At 55.0% G+C, this 15,027-nt stretch overlaps 6 protein-coding genes and 3 non-coding genes across 9 annotated transcripts; 4 read left to right on the top strand and 5 right to left on the bottom strand.

Moving 5' to 3' along the window:
• Nucleotides 1–375: 375 nt before the first annotated feature.
• Nucleotides 376–1,615, top strand: BO95DRAFT_459913 (uncharacterized protein; the record flags this gene model as incomplete). The annotated part of the gene is made up of 3 exons (XM_025588691.1): nt 376–728; nt 822–1,439; nt 1,501–1,615. 3 exons carry the CDS (start codon nt 376–378, stop codon nt 1,613–1,615), a joined length of 1,086 nt encoding a protein of 361 aa, XP_025446042.1.
• An 827-nt stretch (nt 1,616–2,442) lies between these two features.
• Nucleotides 2,443–2,513, bottom strand: BO95DRAFT_t48. The gene has a single exon. It is a non-coding gene; the product is annotated as a tRNA-His (tRNA).
• A 396-nt stretch (nt 2,514–2,909) lies between these two features.
• Nucleotides 2,910–3,534, top strand: BO95DRAFT_268282 (uncharacterized protein). The gene has a single exon (XM_025581563.1). It carries the CDS (start codon nt 3,097–3,099, stop codon nt 3,451–3,453), a length of 357 nt encoding a protein of 118 aa, XP_025446041.1. The 5' UTR covers nt 2,910–3,096; the 3' UTR covers nt 3,454–3,534.
• An 81-nt stretch (nt 3,535–3,615) lies between these two features.
• BO95DRAFT_450085 (Kha1p) lies at nt 3,616–6,450 on the top strand (the record flags this gene model as incomplete). Its single annotated transcript, XM_025587989.1, has 4 exons — nt 3,616–4,809; nt 4,885–5,780; nt 5,820–6,328; nt 6,350–6,450. 4 exons carry the CDS (start codon nt 3,616–3,618, stop codon nt 6,448–6,450), a joined length of 2,700 nt encoding a protein of 899 aa, XP_025446040.1.
• A 104-nt stretch (nt 6,451–6,554) lies between these two features.
• BO95DRAFT_268295 (synaptic vesicle transporter) lies at nt 6,555–8,744 on the bottom strand. Its single transcript, XM_025581565.1, has one exon. The coding sequence runs from the start codon at nt 8,425–8,427 to the stop codon at nt 6,781–6,783; it is 1,647 nt and encodes a 548-aa protein (XP_025446039.1). The 5' UTR covers nt 8,428–8,744; the 3' UTR covers nt 6,555–6,780.
• A 608-nt stretch (nt 8,745–9,352) lies between these two features.
• On the bottom strand, nt 9,353–9,935 carry BO95DRAFT_268293 (uncharacterized protein). The gene has a single exon (XM_025581564.1). It carries the CDS (start codon nt 9,729–9,731, stop codon nt 9,405–9,407), a length of 327 nt encoding a protein of 108 aa, XP_025446038.1. The 5' UTR covers nt 9,732–9,935; the 3' UTR covers nt 9,353–9,404.
• A 277-nt stretch (nt 9,936–10,212) lies between these two features.
• Nucleotides 10,213–10,286, top strand: BO95DRAFT_t53. Its single transcript has one exon. It is a non-coding gene; the product is annotated as a tRNA-Val (tRNA).
• An 855-nt stretch (nt 10,287–11,141) lies between these two features.
• On the bottom strand, nt 11,142–11,213 carry BO95DRAFT_t47. Its single transcript has one exon. It is a non-coding gene; the product is annotated as a tRNA-Ala (tRNA).
• A 1,838-nt stretch (nt 11,214–13,051) lies between these two features.
• BO95DRAFT_511344 (CFEM domain-containing protein) lies at nt 13,052–14,629 on the bottom strand (the record flags this gene model as incomplete). Its single annotated transcript, XM_025591427.1, has 8 exons — nt 14,559–14,629; nt 14,371–14,506; nt 14,143–14,324; nt 14,053–14,089; nt 13,940–14,007; nt 13,503–13,885; nt 13,363–13,430; nt 13,052–13,299 (listed from the first exon to the last, which is right to left on the bottom strand). The coding sequence occupies exons 1-8, from the start codon at nt 14,607–14,609 to the stop codon at nt 13,052–13,054; spliced, it is 1,173 nt and encodes a 390-aa protein (XP_025446037.1). The 5' UTR covers nt 14,610–14,629.
• Nucleotides 14,630–15,027: the final 398 nt, after the last annotated feature.

Here is a 15,027-nt window from a genome sequence, read left to right as displayed (position 1 = left end):
ACAGGCTGTGTTCCTGGCTGCCTGTGAACAAACAGGCGGAGCCGGAACAATCCAACGCCGAAATGACCCTGTTAGCACGCTAGACCCTTTACACCCTAGTGTTCTTGAAGTCCTGCCTCAGGCATTCAATATCTAGATAGTATCATGTTAACAACGGTGAATATACAACAGAGTAGCTTGCAATGGATAATTTTCTTCATCTTCCTCGCTTCTATAAAGCTTTTCACCATTTCTTCTCACTTCATCTCTATCATCTCGGTACCCCACACCCACAACCCATCCATCTCATCGACCATCTCGAACCTCCGCCCACAACTCCATCATTTCATCGCCCATACACCACGAAAATCATCGAAACAGAAGGAAACCTTCAAGATGATGCGTCGAGTTCTGGAAGCAAATGCCCTGGGCCCCGTCCATCTTCTACCCACCGCAACCCGTCTCCCCAGGGCTGTGGTCCATGATTCGATGAAGTCACATTGGACCGGACCCCCCTTGTACAATCCTGCTTCCTCGAGCCCGCACGAGGTCACCATGAACATCTTGCGGCACGAGGCCGATGGCGAGCCGTTCTTCACGAAGGAAACCTTGCAGGAGCTGCAGGCCCAACTTCTACGGCCCCTCGAGGAAGGCGAGAAGTACGTGGCCATTGGGATCGACGGCACCCCGGTGGAATTCGAGCCAGCCACTGGGCAGGTCAATGAACATGTGGGACATCAATTCGTCAAGTAAGCATGATCCTTTCTTTCTTTCTTTCTATTGCTGTTTTTGTCGAGTCGAAACACCCAGGCGGAACGCAACTAACCACATCATCCCCACAGCGGCCCCGTTGGCCTCGTGTATCACTCCTGGGGCGTCTTCGTCGGGCACGCCGCCGAGAAAAAGTACCTGGACGCCGCCTCGTACTGCCGGATCGTCCCCATGCACGTCCAGCAGTGGGTCCACTCGGAGACCGACGAGATCTTCGTGCTGCCCCCGCGGCCCGTCGAGGGGCCCAGTCGACTCCTGCGCAGCGCGGTCTTCGCGTGGGAGCCCAGTGCCACCTGGGCGGCCATCCGCGAGGTGCTGGTGGCGGCGCGCGAGAAGCACACGATCACCAACTTCGTGGGCTTCGCGTGCGGGCCGATGTTTGGGGCGAGCCCGTCGGCGACGCAGCACGCGCTCGTCTGGATGATCATCCGACTCTTCCGCCGGGACGGCAAGGGCGAGTCGGACGAACCCTTGGCCTGCTCGCTGCAGGACCCGATCTACGACGCCCAGGAGAAGCGCCTGCTGAACCTGCTGAAGATGACCGTCGTCGAGGACCCGCAGGCTATCCTGGATGTGGAGGATTCCTCGATCGTCTTCACCTGCAACTCGGACGTGCCGGTCAAGGAGATCGTGCTGGATATCGCACGTCCTGCTATTATGATCATTGACGATATCACACGTATCAACTCGTGAGTTTGTTTCTGAGGACTGGTTGCCGGTGCGCGAGGGGTGTGGTGCTAACAGGACTAGGATCTACGACCCTGTCACTAATCGCGTGCTCAAGGCGATCGGGGACTCTTATGAGATGTTCGACTTCCCGGACCATGAGGCGTTCGGGAAGATGGCTATCTACGTAAGGAAGTAGATGCGCATCCAAGATGATGACTTGCATGACCGAGATGATGGGATGGTTGGGAATGTATCTGAACGAAATCACGAGCTGCTCACTTTTCTTTTGTACCATAGCGAGATTGGCATGTGTTTTTGAGCAAGCTAAAATCATTGGTCTGTGAACTATATGGAAAAATCGAGAAATTGAAGATTTTTGCTTTCGATGGGCTTATTTCTCGTAGGCGAGAAATTATTTCTTCGCTGCGTGGGCTATCGTGCATGTCATGTCGCATGGTCGCCCTTACGAGGATGTTCGTCGGTCTTGCCTTTCCATTACGTTCCTTATGATACGTTACGTACTCGGGACTGTCGCTGAGCTTCCTCGTTCCGACTTTACTGGTCTGTCTCGCTGGCAATGTGACCGGTCGCGTCTGCCACTCAACCCGCGATTCTGTTACGTGCTCGCAAGCTGTTATTAGACATTGAGAGTCTCGTTATATACCGTGAAGATCAGAGCATTTGCGGTTGTGTTTTGCTTTCTAGAGTATCTTGCATCGTGGATAGGGTGAAAGTTTTTTTGCCATCAAAAGTTGATTGAAATGTAGAATTGTAGGGCCGCTCGCGCGCAAAATATATTCGCTCTGGGAATGAGCAAAACCGTCCGCTCACGGACGAATCTGTTTATCTTCTCGTCCCAAAGTATCGGATGCTAGAGGGCGAGACAGCAATGAATAGCTTTTTACCAATTCTGGTACCCAGAAAGAATGAAAAAAAGAAAAAGGGAGAGAAAAAGGAAAGAGAGACTGACAGTTTGGTGCGATCGAAAGAGGGGAGAGCAAAAAGACAAGCGAAAAAAGAAAGTGGCGCTGCCCGGAATCGAACCGGGGCTGGCACGGCCACAACGTGACGTCATACCACTAGACCACAGCACCTGTTGTTGTGGGAGTTGCTACAATATTACCGTATATGTCTAATATTTTAAATTTGTGGGCTGCAACTACTCGCCGTGCCGATCGTAGGGTCAACCCCGAGTCTCTCAGATGTAACACTACACAGACCGCCACAGGGTCAATATACAAGCCGCGTCTCAGCCATGTTATGCTTCTCCAAGTTATTGATTGTCCAAGATGTGCGTCAATAAGACCCAGGGTTACTGTCTGAGGCTGAGTGCCGACCACTCGGGGTCGGGCTGAACTCTGGGTCCGATCGGGGATGTCAGCTTGTGAGACTGACAGCAGTGTCCGGGGTTAGCTGCTCGCTACTCGCTACTCGCAGGAATTTAAGATTACGCTCAAACCCGTCGTATGGTGTAGATGTTTGCATGGCGTTCTCGATGCCGAGTGCGGACTCCATTCCAGCTGATCTTTCTCCTTGCGTCAGGTGACAGCTCTAGCCCTTGGCTGCAAGATCACAGCTCAGATCACAGCTACTGTGGATCCTGGTGGCCCCCAACCAGCGTTGAAGGGAGAGATAAAGTAAGTGTGAATACGAGAACGGGGGGAGATCAGTTGACGGATGACCGAACAAGAGATTTGGTTTTGGTTTGTGGTCTGGTGGGGGAGTGGCTGGAGAGAATGTCTGGGGTGGAGGCGAACCCCGGAACCGCATTGGGGCCCAGATTGCTGTAGATTTCCGATGCGCCAACAAAGAACAAAGACTAAAAGAGGACAAGTGAAATATCACGTTATCACCATTCACCATTCACCACCAGGCAGCTGCCTGTTGCTGCCACTGCTGCCACTGCTGCATCTGCTGCTGCATTTCCGATCGCTTCCCATCACCCACGTGGGCTCTCGTTCCCCCCCCCCCCACAACCTCGTTTTCACTTGTTATCTCTCTCCCTCTCTCTCTGTCTTTCCCACACCCATTTAAATCCCTTTTTCTCTTCTTCCACTCTCCTATCCTCCCTTCTAATCCGAATCATAGATTTCCTCTACCCTTTTTTTTCTTTGTCCGCACCCCTCAAACTCCCGTGTCAAATTGCTCACCACTCACCCCCACCAGAGGCCGTGACCTCTCTCTGCCCCGGCCACCATGTCGAGCAACTCCACCACCACCCCCCAGGTCAAATCCCAGGCGGGAATCCTGGAGGGCAGCAATCCGACGGTGTACGACTCGTCGAACCCGATCATCCTGTTCATCATCCAAGCGAGCATCATCATCGTGCTGTGCCGGTTGCTGCACTGGCCGCTGTCGAAGATCCGGCAGCCGCGCGTCATCGCCGAGGTGATCGCGGGCGTGGTGCTGGGCCCGTCGGTGATGGGACGCATCCCCGGCTTCACCGACGCCATCTTTCCCAAGGCCTCGATCCCGGGGCTGAACCTGGTCGCCAACCTCGGTCTGATTCTGTTCCTGTTTCTCGTCGGCCTGGAGACCAACCTTCGCTTCCTGATCAGCAACTGGCGCGTGGCGATCAGCGTCTCGGCCGCGGGGATGGTCCTCCCCTTCGGGCTGGGCTGCGCCGTCGCCTACGGGCTGTATAACGCCTTCCGCGACGAACCCGACACGGTGGACATCAACTTCGGCACGTACTTGCTGTTCATCGGCATCGCGATGGCCATCACCGCCTTCCCCGTGCTGTGCCGCATCCTCACCGAGCTGAAGCTGCTCGGCACCAACGTGGGCGTGATCGTGCTCTCGGCGGGGGTGGGCAACGACGTCGTGGGCTGGATCCTGCTGGCGCTGTGCGTGGCGTTGGTGAACGCGGGCTCCGGACTCACCGCGCTCTGGGTGCTGCTGGTCTGCGTCGGCTACGTGCTGTTCCTGGTCTTCATCTTCCGGCCCCTGTTCCTGCGCTTCCTCGCCCACACCGGCAGTCTGCAGAAGGGGCCCAGTCAGTCCGTCGTGGCCATCACCCTGCTGATCGCCCTGGCCTCCGCCTTCTTCACCCAGGTGATCGGCGTCCACGCCATCTTCGGCGGGTTCCTGATCGGCCTGCTGTGTCCGCACGAGGGCGGGTTCGCCATCAAGCTGACCGAGAAGATCGAGGATCTGGTCGCGGCGCTGTTCCTGCCGCTGTACTTCACGCTCAGCGGGCTGCAGACCAATTTGGGACTGTTGGACAACGGCACCGTCTGGGGGTACGTGATCGCCATCATCGCGATCGCCTTCATCGCCAAGGTCACCGGCGGGGCGCTGGCGTCCCGGTTGAACGGACTGCTCTGGCGGGAGAGTTTCTCGATCGGCGTGCTGATGAGTTGCAAGGGGTTGGTGGAGTTGATTGTTTTGGTAGGTCCCCTGCCCTTCATTCTTATTTCTCCATCTCCCGAGTACTCCTTATGAACAAGAAACTGACATGAATAGAACATCGGCCTCCAAGCCAAGATCCTCAGCACGCGCACCTTCACGATGTTTGTCGTCATGGCCCTCGTCACCACCTTCGCGACCACCCCCTTAACCGTTGCCCTGTACCCGAAATGGTACCAGATCAAGGTGGACCGGTGGCGGCGCGGCGAGATCGACTGGGCGACGGGCAAACCGTTGCCGCCGGACAGCCGCATGGACAGCATCACGGCGGCCAAGTCGGCGCAGCACGGCGACCACCACGAAACGCTGGGGCACCACCGGCCCGTCCGCAATTTGCTGGTGTACCTGCGTCTCGACGGCCTCTCAGGCCTATGCACACTCGCCGGTCTCCTCGCCCCGAACACCCACACCCACAACCACACCAACAACAACAACCACCCGCGCATCCACCCGGACAAACGCACGCCCACCGATCCCGACACCAAGCACGCGGACGAATCCGCCCCCGCGGAGACGGAGATCACCGAGCTCGACAACCCGACCCCGCAGAGCCTGCAGGTGCACGGCGTGCGCCTGCTGGAGCTGACGGACCGCGACTCGAGCGTGATGAAGGTCTCGGAGATCGAGCAGTACACGCTCTCGGACCCGGTGGTCAACACCTTCCGGGCGTTCGGGCAGTGGCACGACCTGTCGATCGTGGCGGGCGTCTCCGTCGTGCCGGAGCACTCGTTCGCCGACACGGTCGTCGGCATGGCGCGCGAGGAGGCCGCCGATCTCGTCCTGCTGCCCTGGAGCGAGACCGGCGCCATGGGCGAGCAGTACCACCTGCACTCCCCCGTCGAGGAAGGCGTCCGCTTCCTGGACGGCCAGCCCTACGCCGCCTTCGTCGGCAGTGTCTTGGACGGGTCCCAGACCGCCAGTGCCAATGTGGGTGTCTTGGTGGAGCGTAATCTGTATGCGCCCCAGCATGCGCTGGGCGCTGCTGGGGGCAGTGGGGGCGGAGCCAGTGGGGTGAGGCATCGCCCGTCGTTGGGGGCGATGAGTGTGCAGCGCAGCTCGTCGGTGTGGAATGCCCGACGCGGCGGCGGTGGGGCCGCCAAGGCGCATCATATCGTCGTGCCATTTGTCGGGGGCAGGGATGATCGTCTCGCGGTCAGGTTCGTGTGTCAGGTCGCCAGCTGTGATTTGGTGACCGTGTCGGTCGTGCATTTGGATATTCCGGGGGCCAGCAGTGTTGGTGTTAGTGCCAGTGGGAGTGGGGTCGTGCCGGAGGAGTTGGTCGAGTCGGATGCCACGTTCTTGTCGGTGATGAAGGATTCCTTGGACGAGGAGGTGCTGGATCGCGTGGTGTTCAAGAAGACCGCGGTCAAGACGGAGGCAGAGGCCGTCGCGACGATGGTCGAGCTGGTCAAGGACGAGATGGTCCGCTCGCATCACAAGGCTGGCAATCTCGTCGTTGTGGGCCGACGGCATTCGGCTCTGGATGAGCTACTTGCCAATGGTGGCGCTGCTCACGAGGAAGTCGGCGCCGAGGCCGCGCGCGTGCTGGGTGTCCTGGGCCAGGCCTTGGTGAAGAAGGAGAACCGCATCGTCGGCGATGTGCTGGTCATGCAGAGTAAATAAAGGCGAGAGATCCTCAAAAACAGGACGGACATACGTGATACCCCCCTCTTACTTTTGAGATTGGAAACTTTTCCTACATAGCTGTTATGATTTACTGGAGAAAGAAATGGATCGAGAATTGGTGTTTTGGTATTTTGATTTCATCATGATTGTAATATGTATGTGCAGAACATTTGGGGCTGCAATGCTAAATAACCCCCGACATGACACTTATGTACCGTACTTTCGAATATGCAAATGCAATGCTAACATGACAGATTTAACTTTGACCTGGCCTGTCCGGCAGGATCCACTTTGTTTTTCTTTTTTTTTTATCGTTTCACATCATCATTAGACCTTCTCGTTGTCCTCCCCAGCGTGGCTGACCAGACTGGCTATCTTGGACTTGGCCCGCAGCTTGGGGCCGTACATGAACAGCACGTAGGGGATGAGGGTCAGGGCGGTGGCGATCAGGGCCAGAATCAATCCGGCATACTGGCTGCCCACATTGTGGAAGAACTGCGAGGCGAACAGGGGCGAGACGGCACCCAGCGTGTTCCGCATGAAACCCTGGCCGGCGATGGCGGAGGAGGAGCTCTCGCCGTAGCAGTCGGAGGTGTAGCTGTAGCAGCTCTCGAAGATGAAGAAGATACCGATGCAGATCAGCACGAGGGCGATGACGGGGGCGATCCAGGGCAGGTCGGCGTATTGGGTGAAGGAGTAGATGAAGAGGCCGATGGGGAGCCAGACGGCACCGAAGAGGGCGCCGTAAAGACGGGACTCCGGGCGAGCCTGGCCGGCCTGGAAGAGGGCGTTGTACTTGCGGATCTGGAAGAAGTTGAGACCGAAGCCGATGGTGCAGCCAATGCAGAGGCCGATGTAGGGCAGCCCGGACATGCCCTCGTTCCAGCCCTTCTTCTCCTGGAAGGTGATGGGGATGACCGACAAGAACAGGAAGGTCAGGAACCAGGCGAAGGCGATCCAGAGACCGAAGGCGAAAACCACGGGCTCGGTGATGAGCATCTTGATCGCCTTGACCGAGGAGTTGTGCAGCATGTGCTTCAGCGAGGGGGCCTCGAGGTCGTTCTCGGTCACGTAGCGGTCGTCGCCGGTGTTCTTGCGGAGCAGCTTGGCCCGCTTGCCGAGGGCAACGCTACCACGGGTCTCGGGGAGGAAGAACAGGATGACCAGGGCGAGCGGGATGTTGGCCAGACCCTGGATACCTTCCACCCAGCGCCAGTGGAGGGCTTGGTCGATGAAGCCGGCGTAGATCGGGGCGGCCACGGTACCGAAGATGGCGATCCAGGAGAATGTGGCGACGGGGATAGCACGGTCCTGAGGGTAGTACATATCACCGAAGGTACCACCGACCAGGATGGTACCGACGCAACCAAACAGACCGAGTAGGGCACGGCAGACGAGGATGGTGCCGATGTTCTTACCCAGGGCGAGACCGATAAACATGAGGACGAAGCAGAAGTAGGCTCCGACATAGACGACACGGCGACCCGCCAACTCACAGAAGGGGGCCAGGAAGAGGGGAGCGAGGGCGCAGACGAAGTTGAAGAGGAAGAGACCCAGTTCGGCGATCTCCTCGGTCACACCCAGATCCGAAGCCATATCACCCAATCCGGAGCTGTAAGCCGTCGTGGCGAGACCGATGAACAAAGTCATCAGACAGAGCAGGGCGGAGATGAAAGCCTTGTATTTGCCATCCCAGTTGAACGGATTCTCCTTGTCACCGGGAACGAAGTCGAGGACGATGTACTGGTTGCCGTCCTGGACGATGCGTTCAGTCTGGGTTAATGGTATGTCGAAGTCGACGGTCTGGAGGGGGCCGTCCGCATGAGCAGCGGCAGAGCTGTCATCGAGGCCCTCTAGGTACTTTCCACCGGCAATGCGTCCTTTGCAGGTGGAGTCGATGTGGCTGGAGGAGCCGGCGGAGGCGTTCTCCGTATGGGAGGCCAGGCCAGGCTGGGACTTGTCCATCTTGTCCATTGTGAGATAGGATGGATGGATGAAGAGGAGGAGAGGAGGAGGAGGAGTAAGAAGAAGAGAGGTGAGGTCGAGTGGAAGAAACAGCCAGGAGGCAGCAGGGAAGGAGGAGGTATAAAAGGACAATCAAAACACTGGGGAAAGGAACCCGTCTCATCCGGCTTCTCCAGTTTTATTTTTTTCGTGTCGGCCCACCCGAGTCAGGGCTTCAGTCCATCTTCTTCCGGGGTGCGTCATAAAGTCGGGGTGGACTGGGAGACTCTGGAGTGGGCATGGGAAAGGCATCCGCCGCCTCATTGTAATGCAGGCTACGGAGTACAGTACCTGGCCAGGAATGCTCCACGAGATGAATCCGGGATGGCGTTGGTAAGTAGTGGGTCACCAGAGTTTGCGGTCGATCCAACTGAGAAACTTCGGGGAAACTGGTCCGATGTGCAGATATTCGCAGTTGGGATGGGTGATAGGCGATGAGGGGCGCTCACAGTCAATGAGAGTCTTTTCATGATGATGAAGAATAAGAGCACTTGCTCAGTTACCTCCTGTCACTCACAACAGCATTCTCTATACTCTTTCCTGCCTCCTTGTGGTGTTGGAAAGGCAGTCAGAAAGTCGTAGGTAGTTCGGAAGTCGACCGAGGATGACTTCACCTCGGCATCCCGACTTGCCTCCAACTGGCTCTTTCTCCATCGGGCCGACTCGGTCCCCCACGTCCTTTGGGGGCAAAAACAAGCCATGGGCCATACAGAGTTTCGGTTGCACTTCGGCGAAATCCTCACCGTTGCTGAACTCGGAAGGTTGTCGGTTGGTCCGTTGCAGGGATGGTGATTTAGTCGCCTTGTCTCCTCACACGATGAGCAAAAAGTATCGTTGTTTCTGATCTGAATATCATCTCTTCAGTCCCCAAAACCAAGTTAAAGACTGTCAAACCCGCCCGCAAAACCCAACCTCTACTGATAATCTTCTTCTCGACTTCTTCCACGTTATCGATAAGAATGTGAAGCAGTGAACTCGAAGCCCGTGCAACTGAAACCCCCATGATGCACTGGGGATCCACCATTCCAGCCCAAGAAACTCGGCTGACCTGCTTGCCCTCGGGCCAGGACAGCCAGGACAGCCACTGACGCCGAACACAACGCCATCTGACCGGTCCGAGAGATCTCCTGTCGGGCTGGCGGCGCTGGCCTGGACATGCCAGCTCGATGATTCGCTGCTTGCGTTTCCGCTTGGACACTTGTTGTCAGAACTCTCGACCCTGACACGTAGGGATTCAGGAAAAAAGCGGACCCCGCACACTTCGCCGACTGCATTGCCTCACGATTTTATGCTGAGCTCCTTACACAACTTGGTCACGAGGGCGCAGTCATCATAATTCCGTAGACTCTTGTAGGCAGTCCGGGTTTTTCCGATGCCAACCCAGCCAAGCTTGGGTTCTGGATTGGGGTGGATGACGACATGGCGCGGATGACGCCCATGGTTGGATGATTACATTAAACGTAGAGCTTTCAATGTGAAGGAGGTCTGGCCATTCAAGATTGTGTTCTCGACCTGATTTGTGGTCTGGTGGCTAGTGGTTGTGGTTGTGGTTGTGGTTGTGGTTGTGGTGGCAAGAATTGAGTTGTAAAGTGTGCTTGGTTGGGATTCCCACCGTGGCCGGTTCAAATTTGTGCCTGATTGACTGGATGATCGACACTCTAATCCAGCTTGCTTGAGCCTATTTCGATGTGGTGCACTTTCACTAATCCGGCCAGCTGTCAACAATCACACCACCCTAGCATTCTTCCAAGAAATGGCCGGTTGGTGTAGTTGGTTATCACGTATCCTTCACACGGATAAGGTCCTGGGTTCGAGTCCCTGACCAGTCATGTTTTTTGTCCTGTGCCCTTTTTGCCCTCTTCATTCAAAGATCTCTTTACAATATTTTGCTGTCTACGAAGTAGGTCACTGCATATGCTTTTTTTTTTTACTTCCGCTTGATCGTCGCTCTGTCCGATGGACCACGATCCGGTTCCTGATAAAGTTTATTCGAGAACAACCCTGGAAAGAATTTTCTTTTCGGTGGCAATGATGAATCTTGCCACAGGAGGGATGACAAAGCGATCGGCATCTGGCCCCCTTTCATCGCCAGGGGTAGAGAGCACCGGAGAGCGCCTGTACCTGACATCAGACTCGAAGTGACGTACAGTATCGGCGTTCAATGTTTTTTTTTCTGGTGGTTCCTATTATGTAGGGAATTATGTACCGACTCATTGGGCAATGCGACTGTAGCCTCGTCAATCTCAATGCAAAAAAAAAAATAATAACATACAAATACCACAGATATATATCGCCGCGCAACCTGCGTAACCCCAGAATCTAAAGCAACCCTTGTAAATATTGCCAGAGTATGGTCAAGGAGCCCAGGGGCCTTCTCCAACTGCAGCGAGATATATATACTGAGGATTGTGGTAAAACGCGCCTGTCATGATGCTTACCTGGTTCTCATCAACAAGCAAGTGCGAAGAAATATGTGCATCCTTGAACAACCTGAGCACATACATGCATGTGTGTTATTGCAAAATATCCGAGCCGCGATTCTGTCCTCCGAAAAGATCTCACCAGAAAGCTTCATACTGAGCGACCGCTTGGTACTGTACCCTGCCACCAACCACTCGATCCAGTAAGATGGAAACAATATTGCACTTTGCAAATGTAGCAAAAGCTGCAAAAAGACAAAAACATGGAGCTGCGGGGAATCGAACCCCGGACCTCTCCCATGCTAAGGGAATATTATACCACTAAACCACAGCCCCAATTGATGAAAGAAGGCTTTAGATCTGCATATATAACCTTACATGTGCCCTTAGAATAGCGTCTGAACACCTAACGCTGCTGGATAGAACTGTGGTTACACTAGCACTTTTCTTGCAGGTATGAGACACAATTAACCAAAGGCCCACACTCAGAATGGCATGTAGTGGAGTTATGGTTGTTGAGTGTGCCTCGGCCTCAGGCACAAACATCCCTCCACGTATTCACTAAATCCTGTTGAGGCTATGAAGGTCTAGCCAGCGAGAGTGGACAACTTGGCAGTGAGCACAGTGGCAGCCTTGCGAAGTTGTAAAGGGGCTGCTATCCCGCGTCTAACCCATTATCCCCTTAGCGTTGTTTTACCCCGCACACCGTTTCTTTCGTGATAAGGAAGTTGTTTTTGCATCGGATTTAAAGATAAGGGATTGTCGCCGTCAGCCGGTGATCATCTGTGACGGCCTGAGGGACGAGGCCCTCACACCATCGCGAAACCCCAACTCCAAGCCAACCGACAATTGTTGAGAAAAATCCCAGTCATGACTCTTGCAATCAGAGACTACAACGTTCCGCGTCAACATCTACCCACAGGGGGCTACGATGTGTATACAATCCCGGGCCTATGGCAGCTCTCGCGCCTGCTTGAAGAGCGGCGTTTACGTCTGACATAATACAGGCCATTCTAACGGTATGTCAGAAGCAGGTCTACGGCCTTTGATATGGCAAATCTCTACAGGGGGGCGTGGAGCCTCTCCGTGGGTGCTTCGACCCTCACCTCGGAATTCAAGTAGACTGTCGCTGGGCTGCGCGTTTCTCTTCTAGGGTGCGCTCCGACCTTGCAGCCGCGAAGACCCCGAGAGATTCCATCGATTGAGAGCGAATAAGCTGGATTCATTGCACCTTGACTAGCAATTTCTGGACGGTACCCGTCACGACAAAGCTCTAGGGGGGAGTTCGCTAGGCGAAGTACAATGGTTCCAGATATCTGGGTGCACTAAACTATTCCCTAGAGGACGAACGTGGCAAGCTCCTCGGGGTGTGCTGACTTCGACAACATCAAGATGTGCCATGATTTTTGAAAGGCATGATGTCAAGCTTCTGACGCGTGATACCCTGGTATGAAACCCACTGCACCGCCGACAATACCCTGCTCCAGTCATGACAAAATACGCAGTCTCTCACATTTGCCAAACGATGACTATCCTATGTGAAGTCTTCCTCCCTCCCAGATGAATTGATAATCCTCGACCAGACCTCCATAGAGAAACCATGACAGCCAGACTAAGCAAGGGCAACTGGCACCACAACGACAAGATCTCGTCTGCAACGAGCTTCCCCGATGAAGAGGAATAATGTTATTATCACGCCACAATGATCGCCTGCCAAAGTTGAATGCTCTCCCAAGCGCTTGTCCGCGATTTGAGGACTATTGCGAAACATAGCGTTGGCAGCAAGCTACTTAGCGTCTCCGAACTGGTGGGTACCGGTGGGTACTAAGCGACCACTGCGGGCGCGCGCATGCGACTTAGCGAGCAGGTTGAAGACATACTGAAATATCTCGGATGGTCCTTAGATGAGGAGGATCGAGAGCTCAGGGGGGATTTCCTGGCAAGAGCTTGATCTGCGGCTATATTTGAGCCGATGGTGAACTGCGAAGACGGGTGTGGCTGGTTTCTCAAGCACATAGCAGACGATGCCTTTAACAACGGTGATGATAAGGACGCCGCTTGGAAAGCCCACCACGCCACACGTTCTATTCTCATTCCTCGAATCATAAGTCGGATCATAAATAACAAACATTATTGCCTCCACCGCACACACGCACACACACACCAACCGCAAATCACCCCCGACTTGCCATCAAGGCGTCCTCCGACACCGCCGTCGACAGAACACTGAACTCATCCTTGCGGCGGATCCGCTCCAGCTTGACCGGCGGGGTTCGCTCGTTATCCGAACTGGCATAATACCGCGACCCGAAGCACGCGGGGAGGAGGGGCTTCAGTAGTGCAGGCAGACAGGGCATGCAGGCGCACACAATCGCGACGTCGCATTCTACCATGCTCCAGTAGATGGCGGGGTTGTTGTCCACTTTATTTTTTTTAGATCAGTGGGTGCCTACTTGAAGAGTGATCCGTGGGAAGTGAGGCTTACTGCTGATATTGGCGGACTTGGAGAAGCGGATGAGGGATTGGAGGCGGAGGCAGCTGACGACGGTGATCCTTGTGGCTGTTAGCGGGGCTTTGTGTTTTTGGGGTCGATTGTGGAAGAGGGGGGGGGGGGGGGTGACTTACAAGAATCCCGTGCAGAACATCAGCAAGACGAGTGTCTTCTTTCGTCGGCTCAACGCGAGTTTTGACAGAGGGTAGATGGGGAGTGCGATGATGGACAGGTCCATCGCGATCTGCATCGCAGCGCGATACCACGAATAGGTGTTGATGTCAATGCAGTGGCCTGTTGCCTCCCCCGACCAGCTGTTCCAGAAGTAGGAGACCGGCAGGCATTGGAAGATCATGATCAAGGTGTTGGAGATTCCGAAGCAGACTGAGATGCCAGCGAGGGTGTAGACAATGTATCGGAATTTGCCGGGAGGGAAGATGCGGAGGTAGAAGGCTAGGAAGGATAACTGGGTCAAGGCTTCGGCGGGCATGTAAAAGATCTCGGCGATGAGAAGTAGCTGGGTTCAAGTTAGAAGAGGCCGAGTACTCAAAGGAGTGGAAGCGCGACGGACTTTGAGCTGGGTAGTAATGTCTTCGAATGGGATTGTCCAGATGTTGGTTCCGAGGCCGTGTTTTTGCACTGGCTTGTTAGTGATTGCTTGTTTCAGGAGGGGAGTGCACTTACTGGGGAAAGCCATGATGTTCAGTATCGCAGCACAGGCCTGAATGAAGTTAGCTTATATCATTCTCTGGATCTTTGCAGTCCAGTCCATACCATGGCCATCACTATCAGCCCGTCGTCCCAGCCAAAAGATCGCTTCATCATGGTTCGTTGAGCCATACGCAGGCCGGTCATGATTAAGGCCAGCATGCCCAGTGAGCCGGCCAGGGCAGGCGTCAAGCTGGCCTTACTCTCTTCATGGATACCACAGGCGGCACGAGTGTAGTTCGTCGAGACTAGAATGTTAGGCGACTCCGACTGCGAAAGAGGTAGACTACTTACATAGGCTCTGCTTTGGAGTGCAAGACAAACTGTAGCACCCCAGTGCAGTTTCCAAGATGCTCTGCCCGGTACAAATGCACCATCGATCTGTCGTTGCGCACGAGCTGGGATTCATTGCAGTTTCGAAGCATTGAGCCTGGGCAGTTAGGGATTGATGATCTTTGAAGAAGGTTTCGAGTGAAGCATACCGCACATGCTGGCAGGTCACTGAGGAACTCCGGGAGCAGGGTTGAGTTCATCCTGGGCGAATTGGGAATCGACTCGGTTGACAGCTGCACTGCATGAGCTTTGTGGAACTTCCCAATTCTATAAGTAACATCGAGATCTCAGCCAGCCTGAAAATTTAAGGTCGGGAGAATGGGAAGGCTGTCCGAGTTTATTGATCCATTCTTGCTCCTGTCGGCCCACGCACGCTTGTTGATGCATCGAGGTTGTTGATACTCACGGCGTGCGAAGTACTGTACCACAGGGGCCGATCGATGGTTGCAAGGATCCAGCAGGGACCAATGTACGGGACTGTACTCATCATGGACAGTGCGCAACGGTCGGTCGATCTCCAATGCAGAGCAGTGGATTGATAGGGCAGCGCGGACAGGGATCCTGGCCTGGAATAGCCCAGTGGGGGAGGAGGAGGAGGAGGAGGAGGAGGAGGAGGAG

This window comes from Aspergillus brunneoviolaceus (assembly GCF_003184695.1).
Source record: "Aspergillus brunneoviolaceus CBS 621.78 unplaced genomic scaffold BO95scaffold_8, whole genome shotgun sequence".
NCBI lineage: Eukaryota > Fungi > Ascomycota > Eurotiomycetes > Eurotiales > Aspergillaceae > Aspergillus > Aspergillus brunneoviolaceus.
This window is presented reverse-complemented; position numbering and strand designations above follow the sequence as displayed.